Source organism: Accipiter gentilis, chromosome 26 (genome assembly GCF_929443795.1).
Source record: "Accipiter gentilis chromosome 26, bAccGen1.1, whole genome shotgun sequence".
NCBI lineage: Eukaryota > Metazoa > Chordata > Aves > Accipitriformes > Accipitridae > Astur > Astur gentilis.
This window is the reverse complement of record NC_064905.1, coordinates 19,656,145-19,672,433: the sequence shown is the minus strand read 5'-3', so window position 1 is coordinate 19,672,433 and position 16,289 is coordinate 19,656,145. Positions and strand designations below refer to the sequence as shown.

The 16,289-nt window shown below is 40.6% G+C and overlaps 1 protein-coding gene across 1 annotated transcript; it reads right to left on the bottom strand.

Annotated features, from left to right (window-relative positions):
* Positions 1 to 443: 443 nt before the first annotated feature.
* Positions 444 to 16,156, bottom strand: SAR1B (secretion associated Ras related GTPase 1B). Its single transcript, XM_049829897.1, has 7 exons — positions 15,961 to 16,156; positions 11,369 to 11,442; positions 7,629 to 7,748; positions 6,755 to 6,820; positions 6,087 to 6,190; positions 5,798 to 5,929; positions 444 to 4,354 (listed from the first exon to the last, which is right to left on the bottom strand). Exons 2-7 carry the CDS (start codon positions 11,424 to 11,426, stop codon positions 4,238 to 4,240), a joined length of 597 nt encoding a protein of 198 aa, XP_049685854.1. The 5' UTR covers positions 11,427 to 11,442; positions 15,961 to 16,156; the 3' UTR covers positions 444 to 4,237.
* Between the last annotated feature and the right edge of the window lie 133 nt (positions 16,157 to 16,289).

Here is a 16,289-nt window from a genome sequence, read left to right as displayed (position 1 = left end):
AATCCCCACTCAATGTAGTGCCACCAACAGTGCAAATCCTAGAGGGCAGCTGGATTCTAAGGCAGTATCATTTGGCTGTAAGATCAGAACCTTTCATCTCATTTTAAAATTGCAACAAAGGAAACGTCATTTTTTCCATGCTCAAAGAGTTTTCCAAGTAGAGGGTTTGCTTCCATGCAAACATGAACAAAAACCCTAGCAAAGAAGGGACTGAATTATTATATATCCAGCTGAAAAAAACCAAACTCACTACTAGACCACGTACTAAGTCAGCACACTTTTTTTCTGGTTTTGATAATTAGACAAGAGCTACCTGTTTAGAACTCCTTTTCTTCAAATTCCAAGTCAGAACTTTATTTTCTATTCCCAACACTTAAATTTCAAGCATGGGATGGGATAACATAACAAACACCACATTAAGAACATGTTTAAGAACACCTTCATCTTTAGCTTTTCTTCTGCAGTTTATTAAATAAATTATGCTTTTAAACAGTTAGAGCACTCGCATTTCAAAACAGAAAATGTTTAGTTTCACACTGAGATACTAGTGCAAAGAGTGGTTTATCTAAGTGCAAATAAGTTACATGCCCCCACTGACAGCCAGTGGATTAGGCCGTTTTTAATATAACTCCTAAGTCCATAACGAACAATTACATTACCTACACTAAATCTGAGCATGTTGTAGTCAACAGAAATATTGGACTTTGGTAACAACCAAATACTCTGACAGTACAAACAAGAGAAGAACAATTCGACTTCAAGCAGACCTGTGAATTCACTGGGATTGGAGACCACCACCGTCACTTTCCTGACCGGACTTTAGTTATAAATAAGTAGATGTCAAATGTTCTATTTGACCTTCAATTCCAATGATTAAAATACAAAAAAGCTCGCATGCATGTAGGTATTGTATTCCAGTGAATGCCATAGGTCATCTTTGGCACATCATAGACAGTACCTGAACACTGAATACAGAAATATTAATGAAATAATCTTGATCTGGCAAGAGGTTTAAATGAGAAAGCTCAAAGATCCTTCCCATCTCCAATGCCAATCATTGCTGCCAAAAAATTTATTAAACGAAGACTGAAATACACCAATACCTGTCAGTTACACAAGACATACTAAACCCCAAGTTTAATTAAATCCAAGCAAAATAAATCTTATTCAACCCATAGACACTAGCGTATGGGGTCACTACAGTGAAATACAGGCCACTTTGTCAGAAGTAGTTATTAGCATCTTAGGAATCTGCATTCATTTCACTTAAAGAACTGTTGCAATGTAAAAACAAAGTGAGACGCTTCATAAATAACATCTTTATTAATGAGTTTCCTTTTTCACATTCCTTAAAGTGATGTTTAATTGAAATCTGCATAGTCAAGAGTGCAAAAAAAAAATAATTCATAGAAGTCGGACCCAAATGTGAATGTTGCCTTTTTTTTTTTTTTTTTTTTTTTTTTTTAGTTAAGTAAGACTGGTCACAATCATAGAAATAAGCAAACTCCAGAAATAAATGGCTGGGGAGATGTGGAAGGGGTGGGGATGAAAACCACCAGAAAAAACTCTCATCAGTATATCTGCCTATTAATGAAATCTTCACAAAAAGACACACAACACCCATTCACATTCATGTGTACAACAGAACGTAAACTACAGAAGAAAGGTACTTCCTCTACTAAATGAAATGAAACAGAGCGAGATTATTTGTGTATTTAACTGAGTGTTGATCAGCTATTCCCACAACAGGAACCAACAATACCCAGGTGGATAAACACAAGGTCCAGATTTCTTCATGCCCTTATTACAACCACATTTAAACTAGCATCCTACAGTAGGAAACATGAAATCTGAGTATTCCCGTAATACTACAAATTACTCTTAACACACACTTTTAAAGCAGTACCACCTCCCTTCTTTTTTAATTCTTAATACTATCAACCCTTTCCTTACTGCTAATGTTATTCACAGTTGGTTGGAAGAGCAGGTGAAGAGGACCTCTCAGTGCCCACGTAATGGCTCAGCCTGTGGAAGCGGTCTGCAGCAGAACACCTCCAGCTTCATATCATTGCACAGGCAACACAGTCCCAAGTCTCCCACATCAACACCACTATGTGACTCTGCAAGTAATATTTTTACTATTTACACCATCTACTAATTTAGCTGTTGTTCTCTGCATTATAACCATCATCAGAAAAATCTAGAGAAAGAGGCATGTCCCCTACGTAACAGCTGTAGGTAGTAAAGACTCATATATTGTCCATGCACTGGTGAGAGGCCATTTCTTACCTCCAGTTTTGATTTATGCAACTGAGACGCTACTCTACAGCTGAGCACCAGCTCTATGAATGCTCTTATGTTGGTCATTTGGAAAAGCTATCCGATACCATCACTCTGAACTTCACCATGCACAAACTAGGCTTAACACTTTGCATATGATTGTGCAGTAATAAACTTCAGTTACAATTTACATTAAGTTAGGTTCTGAATTATTCATCTTATTCAGATGCACAATCTAGGACTGCGGGAAACTGATCATCAATATTCAACCATACAAGTTCAGATCTGGGCAAGGAATAAGTCTCATTTATTTGCTGTGAGCCTATAGGCTTTAAAGCTGAGATTCGAGCCCAGCAGGCCAAGAGAGAAATTTATGAGATCAAACCAGTCAGAAATACATTTGCTGCCATGGATATTGGAAACATAAGGCCTGAAGTATTTTAGAGAAGACCTACAACAGTGAGTAACAGGGATTCAGTGAAAACACTTGCACAGTTTGTACTTGTACAAGGGGAAAACAAGCTACACAGCGAAACTCAAACCCATCACAGCAAAGTGGTGACTCCAGGGCTGAAACCCTACCTTCATTCAACAGATTACAAGAAAACATCCCCAGCACATGGAAGCACCAACCACAGCACCATGCCAGTGTCAGCCAGCATCAACAAGATGTTGACAGATGCAAGTGCTGCAACACCCTTTCTTCAGAAATAACCTGCTTTCTCCTCAGGGAACTAATGCACTCAAAGATGGGGAAAAATAGAAGTCTGGAAACAAGAACTGCAGATAACCAAATTTTACCGCAGAAATAAGCCACCTGGGCAGCCATCAGCTGCCACACTGGCCAGGTTGCAGGGCAAAACCACGGAAAAACAATCCATCTTGTCCCAGTTCAAAACACCAAAAATAAAATTGGCCAATTGGGTGCGAGCTGCTAAATTTTCAGAAGCAGCAATGGCAACATTTTTTTTTTTCCCTGGCAATTTCACAGGCAAATCTTCTGGCAGACCCCAAATCTAATTAAATTAGGAGCAGAATATTTAGTGCAATGGTATTCTGAATTTCTTCAGAAAAAACCTCTGTGTTTCTTGTGTCGCTTCTGGGGTTTAATTCAAGAGACCAATAGAGTAAGACTACTTTTGACATTAGTTCAAGATTTACATTGGCACAGCTGATATACATTATTTTTACTTTTTAAAGGTGGTGGTTATAAGGGCATCGGATTAGATTTTTCTTTTAGTAATGCAAAATCCTAAAATAAATGCAATTTGGTAGTCTGAAAAAAACACCTTACTCTAACATACAATGAAACTACTTTGTGGCCTTCTGTGTTTCAGGAAAATATCCCACATATTCAGATCATCAGGCAGCCTCACTAGTTAAGACACATTAAAATGAAACATTTTCCATTAAAGTTGCCAAAAACTGGATTTAAATTTATTGCATGACGTTGCATAAGAAAGTATATTATTGAAAACCGTAAGGCATCATGCAATTATCCATCAGCTAATTATTTATTATTCCTTGAAAGATGGTTATATACTCTAAAGTTATAAAACCAGTTTCAAAAAAGTACATAAAAAAATTCAACATAAGCATTAAATATTTTTCACATGTTCGTAGTTTTTAGCTGTTAAAAAGTGCATTCAAACATACTGTACTGGAAAGTTGCTCTGACCAAAAGTGGTGCCAGAGACTCGTTAAATTAAATGCTGCAAAAGAATGTTTCATGGGATTAGAAAGCTCACAGGTTGTGGTACTTAAACTTACAAACTTGCTTGAAATAATTTTTCAACCCTCACGCTGACAATCTAGCATACATGGTATAATTAGCTAAAAATGTGTATTTTTATAACTAAACAGTCAAATGAATTCAAGTTACGTACACTGAGTGATCAAATAAGGAGCAGACTTAATATTCAGACATGGGACAGAATGTACTGATGCAATTTTGGCATTAATCAATGTACTGTGCCATCCAGCGGAAGCCTTCTCCATAGCCTTGTCTCTTTAGCACGCTGCACATAAACACTTCTAGTGGCCTTGCGTTCAATTCTTTCAATGGTATACTGCCCTGCAGAGACACAGAAGTATTCCAAATTACGGTATCATTACAAAAAGACAGCTACTTAACATTGACATTTGTTTCTATGGGAAGCCATTATTTAACTTGTGTTGGATACTGGAATTTTAGAAAATAAACTATTCTAAAACGTGTACATGTTACTAAGATTAGGATCACTTGAGAAGTACATGAAGCATATTTTCATGTGCATCGACATTTGGAGAGAGTGAAGTACATGAAACCAGAATGCAACAGCAAGCACTTGCATAGAGAATTTGAGAGCTTATACTTGGTTTTCAGTCGCAGTTCCCTGCTCTGTTTCTAACAGCTTTCCAACCAGATAAAAAGAGCATTTGCTACCAATTGTAGGACTGACCATAGCAAGAGTGCAAGTTGCTTGCTTGCCAAGATTGGCACAGTGCGATAAAGCTGTTGCTCAACTGCAGATTCACAATGGTATTCATACTTCATAGACTACATGCAGTGTTGTAAAAACCAGGCCAAGACACACACACAAAAAATTAATAAAAGTCAGTAGTAACTGTTTATAGCCCATTACATCTGTTCTAAAACTAACCTGTGCAATTCTCTTTCATGCAGAAAACTAAAAGATAAAGATCTGTTCCCACTCAACCTAAACTCTGACTGGCACTAAACTTTAAGGGAAGCATCTAAGAGTGAATAAGCAAAGAGGAATTACAAGACCAGGTGCCCTCCTCAGCAGGGCCACACTGATGGTCATCTAATAGGAGCTGGCATGGAAGCCACACTGGAATGGCTTTCTCAGCTGCAGAGAGGTGTCTTTCCAAGGGCAAAGGACAACAGAGCAACTTATTTCTAGTGCCCTGTACCCAAATGTCTCCTCCAAGTAGTACACTGTATTTACTTTAAGAAGAGTTGAAGTATCACAAAGATCCATAATAGAAATCTGCTTTGTTGTTATGGATGCCAGTAGAAACTTTTTTTCCTCTCACGACCTATAAACTCAGACTTCTACAATAGTGTAAATCTGTTTCTAAGCTTTAGGTGAACGTGTTAAGTAACGAAAGTACTAAGTCTACACTTCAAATGAGAAAAGTCACTTAAAGACTATTAGTTTTCTCTTACAGTTCTCACTAGAACTATAGCCTCTGAAAACTTGTTCATCGTTCAAAAAAACTGCATAGGAGAGTTGAAGTATTAAAAGTTATTCTAATAAAGTTTTCTCTGCAAAAATGTGGCATTGAATAGTAGAGATGCATCTAATACACAAAAAAAGACTCCAGAATTCATTCCATATATGGTTACTATGTACCAAGTACTTTATATATTAAAAACCATTTCTTTTGTGTAGCTGGAGTGAACTAGAGTCTACACACAGATATAAGGCAAACAAACTCCCTAACAAAAAAACCAAACCAACAAAACCACAAAAAAAAAAAAAAGGGGGAGGGGGACGGGGAAGAGCATTACCTTTCCTGTTGTCTGGCCATACAGACCAAACATCTCTCGTAACCTCTCTTCACTAATGGCTTCAGGTCTGTCAATCTTGTTACCAAGAATTAGGATAGGCACATTAGCAATAGTTTCATCTGTCATTAGTGACTGCAAAGGAAAAGAGAAAGGAGGTGAGGTTAATTTAGAATCTAGAAGGCCAAATTGCTATTACTCATGTCCAGGTGGTAGCAGGGCTCTGTTGGATACTGTGAATTTGAGCTTATTTCTTAGAAGTTAAAACGTTCAAAAACTTATTTAAACTTACATCAAGTTCTTCTTTTGATTCAAGCAATCTTTCATGATCTGCACAGTCCACCAAGAACACAATGCCATTAATCGCAGGCAGATAGTTTTTCCACACTCTGCGAGCTATGGGGAAGATGTGAATTAAAAACAAAAGGGAATTATCCCAAAATTCAGAGTGAAGCACATCAGTAATTAAGCAGCAACAGGTTGGTTTTTTTCTGAAGACTTAGCTTATGTTGCCAATCTTCAAGATGGAATTTCATGTTTTACAAAGTTTGAAATAATGGTGCAAAAGTATCATTCCCTTTACTGTTATCACCACTCTATCCCACATGTACACTGATGTACTGAAACTTTTTATGTTTCCCCAAGAATTATGTCAACAAAGGCAAGTTTGAAGCATAAAGCTTAAAGGTAAATGTAAGCAATTCAAAGTACAGAATCCTCTTCAAAATACAGATATCAGTCAAAAACTTCTGCTCTACTGCAGCTCTTGCCTAATTGTATTTGGGATTTGTGGTAAGTGGTGGAGACGGACAAAAGAGCAGCATATGTTTTTTATGCTGTCAAAGAGAGCGTGGGAAGTCAACCTCTGCAGTATGGTAGTATTTCTGATTGGAAACAAACGGACCGTAGACAACTCTAACTCAATTCAGTGAAGTTAAGTGAGTCAATGTATTCTCTTACCTTGAGCATGTCCACCCAGATCGAAGGTAGTGAAAGTCATGCCAGCAATTGTCAGCTCTTCTGAAGCTAGAAATACACAGAATTATGATCTCTATGAAGATTATGCAGTGTATTGGAACAGTCCAACCTTCTAGCATATAGATTTTACCTCCTCTCTTGCTTCTTTTCAGTATTTTATATTCAAGAAGCAAATCAGAGTAATACATTTTCTCTCAAAATCAATGACATATTTGTTTAACAACCAAATGTTATGAACCATTAAAACACGTGTGAAATATCTACAGTGCTAAAAATAGCAGAGAATATTTGTACATTATTTACGCCTACGCATTACACAAACAACAGTTGGCTCTGGCATCCAGTTTGCCACAAAGATGGCATTTCATGTACAATACTGTTCAAGGTTTCTCCTCTTCACACCCTTTCCCAATTTCTCACCTCCTTACTGGACTTCACCAATCCACATTTTTAACCTGTGTTGAATTTTTTCTCCTGCAAGGCTACCAGGATAACAATTACACAGCAACCTCCGAGCCAAAAAAAAATCAAAACAGTGTGCATAAATGCTAATTTTCCAGCTACACAGAGAAGCTGCTCCCAAACACTGCAAGCTCCAATTCCCTCAGCTTCTGTAATCTAGACTCTCAGGTCCACCATTCTGCTTGTTGCTCACCTCTTAATTTTATATATACCACATTGAACTATCCTACGCACTTTTTTTGAGTATTACTTGAACTATCTACAGATCATAGTCCCAGAAATTCCTTTGTTTCTCCCCAGTTATGCTGTTGGTCTTATGACGTATAATCAGATCCTGCTTTTCCTGCAACACTTTAAATACTTTCTAGCTATGGAATCAGCAATATTAACTTACTGGGGTGTAACGTGGGGACATGTTGTCCCAGTCTGTCATCTTTGAGCATGTGCAGCAGTGTAGTTTTTCCAGCATTGTCCAGTCCAAGAAACACTAGTTTGCCCGATTTCTTGTACAGTCCTGGAACAAAGAAGGACCTACTGAATAATCAGTTAAATTGGTGGGAGTTACTTTCTAGCTCTAGAGATGATTTTGCTCCCAAGAACAAAGTGTTCAGTCATGGTACAAAATACAGAACAGCCAAGCTCCACCGTGCACTTTATCTATGCCCTTTATCCACGTTCTCCTACTTGTACAAACTACATTCACACTTGCTCATGTGCCTGCTGCACTACGTGTACCATGTGCAGCTTACAGGAGGGGGAGAGGCTCACAACTGATGCAACGTGTCACTCGCATAAACGCATTTACGTTGTCTTAAGAAAACCACAGCAGAACAAGACTAAATTTTGCCCGTGTAGCTTACTCTGGCCCAGCAAAGGGACAGTTTTGCTCACAGGTGGTGGAGAGGGGGGCATGCAAGTACAGTGCTAACAGCAGGCTCTAAAATATGGACCATCTTGAACCTGAACAGAGGGTGTTCTGTTCAGCTACCTCCAATTATGACAAAAAGTTTGTACAAGGCAAAAAGAAAGTTCAGACCTCAGTCAGTATATTACAGAGAAATCGGTTTCAATGTCAATAGTCATAATTAGTATATGTATGAAGACTTTTATGTTGATTCATATATTATTTTGACAAAAAGTAACACTCACCCATAAGCCCAGCTAAATTGCTAAATCCTGAATGGCATCATCAGGGCAATTCTGACATACTTGCTGTCATGTGATGATGCTTTCATAACAGGAATAAGAAATTTTATTTTCACTGATTGTCATCTTTATAAAAATGCCTTTTGCCTTTTTTTTTTCCTCTACTTGTAACCCCAATAAATGCAACAGTTGCTGTGAAGGAGAGGAAGGATGTTTAAAACGTGAACACCATATTTTCTGAAGTTTGAGATTATCAAAGGGCAATTTTCTTTTAACTTGCCAACACTATGTCCTATGCCAGGATTATTTTTCACTGCTTCAAACTGATCGACACTCAAAGTAAAACATTTTAAAGACAAATTAAACAACAACAACAACAAAAAAATCACATTCTGTACTGAAAAAACTGCTGAAATAACAGTCTCTTAACTTCGCCTTTTTTAAGCAGAAAAATCTTCCCTTATTCCCTCTTTGAAGACCTGTAGCTGGATAAGACACACTGCACATTTCCTTAGGAAACACTACTGACCCCACAGCCTTCCCAAGTGCTGAAGAGGGCAGAACACTTACAACAGAGGGTGAGGAAATACATACACATATATGCTGAAATTACACTTCTTCAAAAGCAAAACTGAGCTATGATCCTAACAGAATTCTCTCTTCTTTGTGTAAAAAGAATTGCAAAACACAGCCAAATATTGCAATGTGCGAGGTTTTTACATCATCAGGATCTTTTACTATACCATGTCATAATATTACAGTACTTTGCAATATGCTGAAGAAAATTTTATTTTGCCACCACTGCGACGATATAGAAACATTTTGTGAAGTACACAATCAGATTTTACTGTTAAAGCTCAAGCATCCCATCGCTGCAGTCCCTATACTTAACTGCACCTTCTCCTGCAAGCACAACCAACACTGCAAACTACGCACTGTGCCTCGGGGCCGCAGGCAAGAGGCTGGTAGCCATCTAAAGGATATATTAACAGCCAGCCTGGGTCTCCCTGCATGAGGAGGGTAGTAAGCAGAGCCAGCCAGTAACATCAGTTTCTGGAGCCCTTACTTTTTTTCTTCTTACCTAATGTGTTATTCTCATACAAGTTTTATTTGGTGGGATTTTAAGCGACAGTGTCACACAGGTGGCTGCTCAGACAGCCCTGTTGATGCCGCAGCATTACAGGGGCATAGGTGCCTCTGCCTGGCCAACCTTTACACTGCTGCTGTTTGCTCACCTCTCCCTCTGCCTTTAAGCTAATCTCTGGGGTCACATTCCAGCGGGACATGTTTTGTAACTTGCAGGAATGAATATTCTTTCATATTCCTCAGCTTCTTTCATTAATGATCTTTATTACTACAGGAAATACGCTTAGAGAGTCTTCACAGTTCTTTCAAATGCAACGACTCTTACTTCCCAAACTCACCTTCTCACAAGCCCAAATACATATTACCTATTAAACTACAGAGTGGAGGAGAAAGTATTAATGTTTACAGAGAAAGAAGGAGTGGGCAAACATTTTGATATATCAACATATGCCACAGGAGAAACTCCAGTTCACACTTACCTTACAAGTTAAACAAAATTCTGCTAAACCATAGTAAAACAATATTTTTGCCACTCTCAGCCTGGACATCCAGGAGCTTTTGCTCCCAAATCAAGTGCTGCTGCTCCCTCTGAAAGATTTCAAGCTTCCCAACTGTCTTTCATAGAAACGCAAGACGAACAAGCAGCAATACTTCAGCTATTAGCTACACCAAGACCAGAGTTTATTTGTATCTGTATAAAAAGATTCTTTGTGCATTCTAAAAGTATACATGTGCAAAGATGTACTTCGTAAAGTGATCTTGTCAGCCTGCTGACAGGACAGCACTGGGAACTGCAGGGAGTTTCCCAAATGTTATAATCAACCTCCTTCAACTGTAAAAGTAAATGAGAATGAAAAGAAAAAGTGTTTCCTCTAGAGTAAGAGGGACATATTGACAGTAATTCTCCTTTCTACTTCAAGCTCCAGTATCTTTCACCAGAATTAGACTTTGCATGCACAGGAATGGGAGAGCAGGCTAGCATGCAGTAATCACTGCTCGGCTAAGTAAGAGGAGATAAGAAAGATTAGTCAACTTAGTTAAAATTTCACTGGCTAATATTTCAATAGTAGGCCAAGGGTCTAACATTCAGTGAAAAAGTTTAAACTTTCAACTGATAAAAGGCAGGTGGCACAGCTTGCTACGATTCCTTCATCTCAAATGCTTTTTATTCACTTCAATAAAATCCTTCAAACTTGTAAATTGTGCCTTTAAACTACACGAGCTGCAACTTCTAGTCCTTTTTTTAGTATCCTAACATTCCTCTTCCTCCTAGTTGTTTGGTTTTTTTCTTCCCCCTCTCCTGTTTTGCACAAGCTAATATTTTACCTTGGATTGATACGAATTGCAGACTCTTTTGGCCACAGAATATTTTCCTGAGGCTCTTCAGCAGATGCCAGTGAAGTTTCACACTGATTTCAGTGACATCAGTCACAAAATAACACACTGCTGAACATGAGTAAGGGCTTCAATATCTGGCACTAATTTTTTGTAGACAGTCCCTCATATTTGGATTCTCAAGTGATATCCTCATGTGCAAAAGAAGTGAACTAAAATAACTGAGTTCAGTTCTTTACAGCAGAGAAAAATCAGGAGAAACCCCACAAAAGTCAACTGAATTACAGCAGCTTAAATGTAGTATAATTAGAAAAATCAAACCTATTGTGTTTATGAAAGAATATGTAATTTTTTCAAGAGGTTAAATGATTAACCCAAGATTCATTGGACAGCACACTCTGGAAATACTCAATATTGATAAGTGAAACTTTCGTTTGAGTGTTACTGAATATGCACCAAAACAAATATTATTATTTAACCAGCGGCTATGTTTGAAGATAACAGAGGTGAACAGACATTTTATACAAGAATAGCAGAAAGGAAAAACGCCAAACAAGAAAAACTTACCTAAAAACTGTAATACGCTACTGAAACCACTGTAAATCCAATCAAATATGAAGGACATATCTGAATCTTATAGTCTGAAATAAACAGAAAATATAATGCACTTAAGATCTGTCAGAACAGCACATTAAACATTGTAAGATATTTATAGGTAACAGAAGTAATTCAAAGTCCTGGGTGAAAAATAAAAAACAATTTAGTTTTGGTAAACTGTACCATGGACCAATTAAGTGACCCCACAATGCATTAAAAAAAAAAAAAAAAAAAGAGTGTAGAAACGGAAAACAGAATCCAGACCTTGTGAGCTAGCAGCAAAGACAATTTTATCTTAAGTACGGTTTGGTGGAGGTGTGTGCTGTTCCACTGAAGATTTCAAATGGGATCTTCACACAAACTTTTCAACTAGGTGAAAGTGGCACTTCTGAGAGGACAATAGAAGGATTTCAGTGCCCCAGCTGCACTTGGGAGCTGCTGGGGTTTGAAGAAGCGGTGATAAGAGATTAAGTTTTGTGAAGTTGAATCCAGAGAAGTTTGATACCAAATAAATCCCTATTGTCTGCACAGAACCTGCCTGTTCGGTTCGTAATGGGTAACAACTACCTAACACAAAGCACTGGCATTGCCATTCAGGGACCATGACCTCCTGTACTGTCCTGCAAAGGCTGCCACAATTTAAACCTTAAATGCAAAACTTACGTTTAAAAAAGGACTCTAGAACCCCATGCTTCCCACCAAATTCCTTCAGCTTAGAACAAAAGGTCGAGCTAAGATCAGCCAGGGTGACTATAACCACCAGTCTAGCTGTGCCATACAGCCGTCAGCCAACTTCAGCTGACCATCACAGGCAGGGGACCCCCTGCTACCAGGATGAAGCTCTGCTACTCATTCCACAAATACCCCTTCTTTGTGGTACGGTTAAAAAATATAAGGCTGCTATGCTTGTCCCTGGGAAAGAAGCAAGAGGCCAGGATGGACTGCAGAGACTGAGAAATTCAGTTGTTCCTGCCCCAGAAAAAAACATCTTCCCTCCGCCACTGAAGACAGGTCTGTCTTCCAAACAAGCAGCCACGGCAGAGGTGTCGGGGGAGCTCTGGCACACCTTGAGTGTGCAGGAGGACAGGTAGCACAGAGGAGGAACCACCGCTACTGCCGAAGTGAAGCTTTGGGGTGCAAGAATAAAGGTTCAATGTGCAGCCATGAGCAATTAATTTCTTAGCTTTCATCCTAATTTCCTCATTATCTAAAGCGAGGATAATCACACTGAGCACCAGTTTGACACAGTGAATTAGTATCTAGTGTGAAAACCTCTTGAAAGACTAAAGGGCAACATCCTTATAAACATTTAGCCAGCTAATTTCTACTGGAGTGCATAACCCCTGCTAACATCAGGGGACGGAGTTCAACTATCCTTGGGAAACTGGACCGCACTGCTAAGTCGCTGCAGGCTGTCTTGCCGCACTCGTTTTGACATTGCGGCGGTGCCTTGAGGCATCACAAGAGGACTTTTAGGGCAGCTTTGACCCTGGAGCACATCACACAGTAGTCAAAACACAGGTCAGAACCAGACCAAAATCCAGCCACCTGTCACTGCAATTACACTTGTGACAATGAACAGAGTTTCTCCACTACGCAACAACAGGTCTATCATAGAAAGATAACATGGAAGGAGGAGGAAAGAATATTTTAATTAGGTTTGCTTGCACTGGAACAAAATCTGGTCAGATGATGAAGCACTAGGAGTCTTGGTTTGTCAACAACTAACCCTGAAACCCTTACCTATGTCCTACGTCACTCTGAATAACTGATCAGCTGCAAGAGGGACAAATTTTAAGAATACAAATCAAATACGCTTGTCAATGCATAAACACCCAGTTACACAACATCACGACTGAAACTGTCCCTTGCATTGCTAAAAAGCAAAGGTCAAGAATAAGCAAACACGACAGAGCATACACGTCAGCAGATTTATTTATTGCTTGAGCAAAATACCAATCGAGAAAAGCCTCTACGGGGCTTAGAAAAACGATCGACTCAAATAACCTGCAAATCAGGGCAAATGGCCTGATGTAAGAGAAGTGCTCAGGTTACTGAGGTGAGAATAACTTCACAGTGTTTAGTTGTACTAACCTTTTCCACCTATTAAATTTATGGATAAAACAAACAAACAAAATCTTCATGCATCACAGAAAAGATGTTAAGGGGCAAGATTCAAATTATTAAAGTGAGAACAGGATTACCTGCAAACACAGCTGGAGTGGCATTATCATAGGTTAAATTTCCATCACCACAAATCCAAATACACCCAGAACAGCCTCCGTATCAGCTGGCAGCACTTAAAGGAAAATACTTCTTAAATGGGGAAAAAATGGACAGCTAATTGTAAAGGCACACTGGTAATATTTGAATAGAGATATTAAATCTACTCTTATCACACAAGAAAAGTAACTACATAATTCACAACAGTGTCAAATCAGAGCATTATAAAGCCATAGTGGCTCTGCGTTGGTATCAAGAGTTGTTACGCTGCCAACACGTCCAAGTCACAGAGCTACTCTGAACTAAGGGAAGAACCGAGGCTGTTCAACACATGCGAACACAAACTCTCAGGCTCATGTTAAAAATATCATAAAAGCAGAACAACAAAAACTCTGGCAATCACTGTTCACAAGCCATGATGAAGACAAAAATACTATTTTGAGGTTATTTCAAGGGAATCCTTGAAAATAATCAGTTGCGAGCAGGCATAAGCTTATAATGAAAAATTGTACTGGACACAAGACAATCTTCTGATACCAAGCACTTTTACAGACATCACCAACGTACTTGTGCCTCCTTAACAAAAATAGGAAAATTAATTTTCTAGCATCACATCAACAACAGATGGCTATCACTTCAAAATGTCTCCAGCAACCCTGGGTGATGTTATTTCATCAGCAAAGTATCGTTCGGCAACTCCCATGGAGCCCTGTAAGCCACTCTATAGACCAAGGAGACGGGTTTGCTTACTGAACAACACTTCTGACCGCAGGGATGTGGAATTCCCACCCAGTGGCTTTGGCAACATCTTGAGCCAGCCTCCTGAAGGGAATGTTGCTGGCAGCAAGGACTGGCAAGCAAACTCACTCACGCTTATTTCTTTTATATTCTAATAAACAGGAAATTTTTTCCCCTACTCTCAACTGGCATTTTTCTACCTTAAAAATTCATCATTTCATTTCTGAACCAGTTAGAATAGTGCTTCTAGAGTCTGTGAAACTTCATATAAGAGAAGATATCAGGCTTTTAAAGACAGTTTTTAAATCCCTTTATGGAATAATTAGTAAACAGATACCAGCGACACCCAAGCTAAACAGCTCTTGCCGTAACTGGAAACGCACTGTGCTGCGCCTGGGTGGGTACTGTCAGCAAGAGCTAGGAGAGAAACCTCTGTCCAACCTACCTGCAGCAGCCCCGCACCCCAGCCACAGTTAAGTCTACAAACACAACTTGCACGCAAAAGCCTCTAATCTATTCTTAAGGGTGTATTTGCAGTCTTTCAAGTAGGGTCTAAACATGATCGTTTAAAGTTATGGTTTCACATACGATCATTTTAACATCATAAAATGTTACCACGGACCACAAAAATAAAAATCCCCAAGAAACTCAGTGAATAAACTGATACCTGCCTTCTACAGCATGGTTTATTCTATGATATGAAACTGCACATTGATGTAGTATTTTAAAAGTTGAGGAAAAGGACAGAGTTTGAAAATGAGGTAACGGCACAGACTTTCTTTGGGTATTTCAATAAGTTTTTTTAATAGCGAGTGATCTTTGAGATTTTGGAAAGAGCAATGATCTTACTGGTCCATTGCTAATCGGGTCAGAAACCACAAAGATAACATATTGCCTGGCAGATGACTTAAATTTAGCTATATCACACCTTTTACTCCGAGACAGCCCGTCTGAATGTCGCAAAGATCTTAAGCCCACCCGAAACAGCAAACAGTTTATCTGTGAGGACGGCACTGCAACACGCGCTCGCTCCTAAGGGCACCTAACGCGGCGGTTCAGCTGGCTCGCAGAAACCCAGTTGTCAGAGCCCGCTCTCCACGTAGGGCCTACTGCAGCAGGTGACTTACTTTTACGTATATCTAAAAAATACGTTAGAAGTCTTGATTTCTGAAGAAAGAACAATACTCGGAATAAATCTTGACAGATCACAGCCTGACAGACAGCTGCCCAAGAAGGCTGCAGAGCACCTGTAGGTTACGGGGCGATACTCACGACGCGCTCCTCCACACCACAGACCCCCCTCCTCAGGCGAGGCAGAGCCCGGGCAACGAAGGAACTGCCGCACACCCGTCAAAGGTTCACGGGCCGGTGCCTCCAGCCCCACGGGCGAGCGAAGAGAAGCGGGAGGGAGGCCGCACCTCCCCTCAGAGCAGGCCGCGGAGCCCCGGGGCCAGGCCCGGCCGCGGGCCGCTGCCGGTAGGATACGAGGGCGGCCCACCAGCCCTGCGGAGCTCGCCCCGGCCCCTCACGCCGGTCGCCGAGGGCGAGGCCGGGGAGGACAAGGCGCCTCAACCGCCCACCCCACCCCGCTCCGTGCTCACCCGCCGCCGCCGAGCCTGAGGTGCGGGCTGCTCCGCTCCGCTGGCACCGACACCGCACCCCGCGGCTGCGCCCCGCTCCGCCCCCGACGCGGCTCCTTCCGGGCCCGGCCGGCCGCGTCGTTAGGCACCACGGCCGAGGTGAGGTACGGTGCGGTGCGGTGCGGCCCAACGCTCCGCCCGGCCCCGGGCCGCGGGGCCCCCGCCGGCGCCTCCTCTTCCTTCCCGCCCTCCCTTCACCCACCACGGCCCGGCCTTAGCCCCTGCTCCTGTCCCTTTAAGACGCTAAGTCCCGCCCACTGCCGCAGAGCGCCGCTCCCGGAAGTGCCACG

What these genes read in the sequence shown, in the direction of transcription:
- SAR1B (XM_049829897.1), bottom strand. Translation starts at nt 11,426, where the DNA reads ATGTCCTTCATATTTGATTGGATTTACAGTGGTTTCAGTAGCGTATTA. An exon ending in TAGCGTATTACAGTTTTTAG is followed by an intron (nt 7,749 to 11,368) that starts GTAAGTTTTTCT and finishes TCTTTGTTCCAG; the next exon opens with GACTGTACAAGAAATCGGGC. An exon ending in TCTGGGTGGACATGCTCAAG is followed by an intron (nt 6,191 to 6,754) that starts GTAAGAGAATAC and finishes TCTTCCCCATAG; the next exon opens with CTCGCAGAGTGTGGAAAAAC.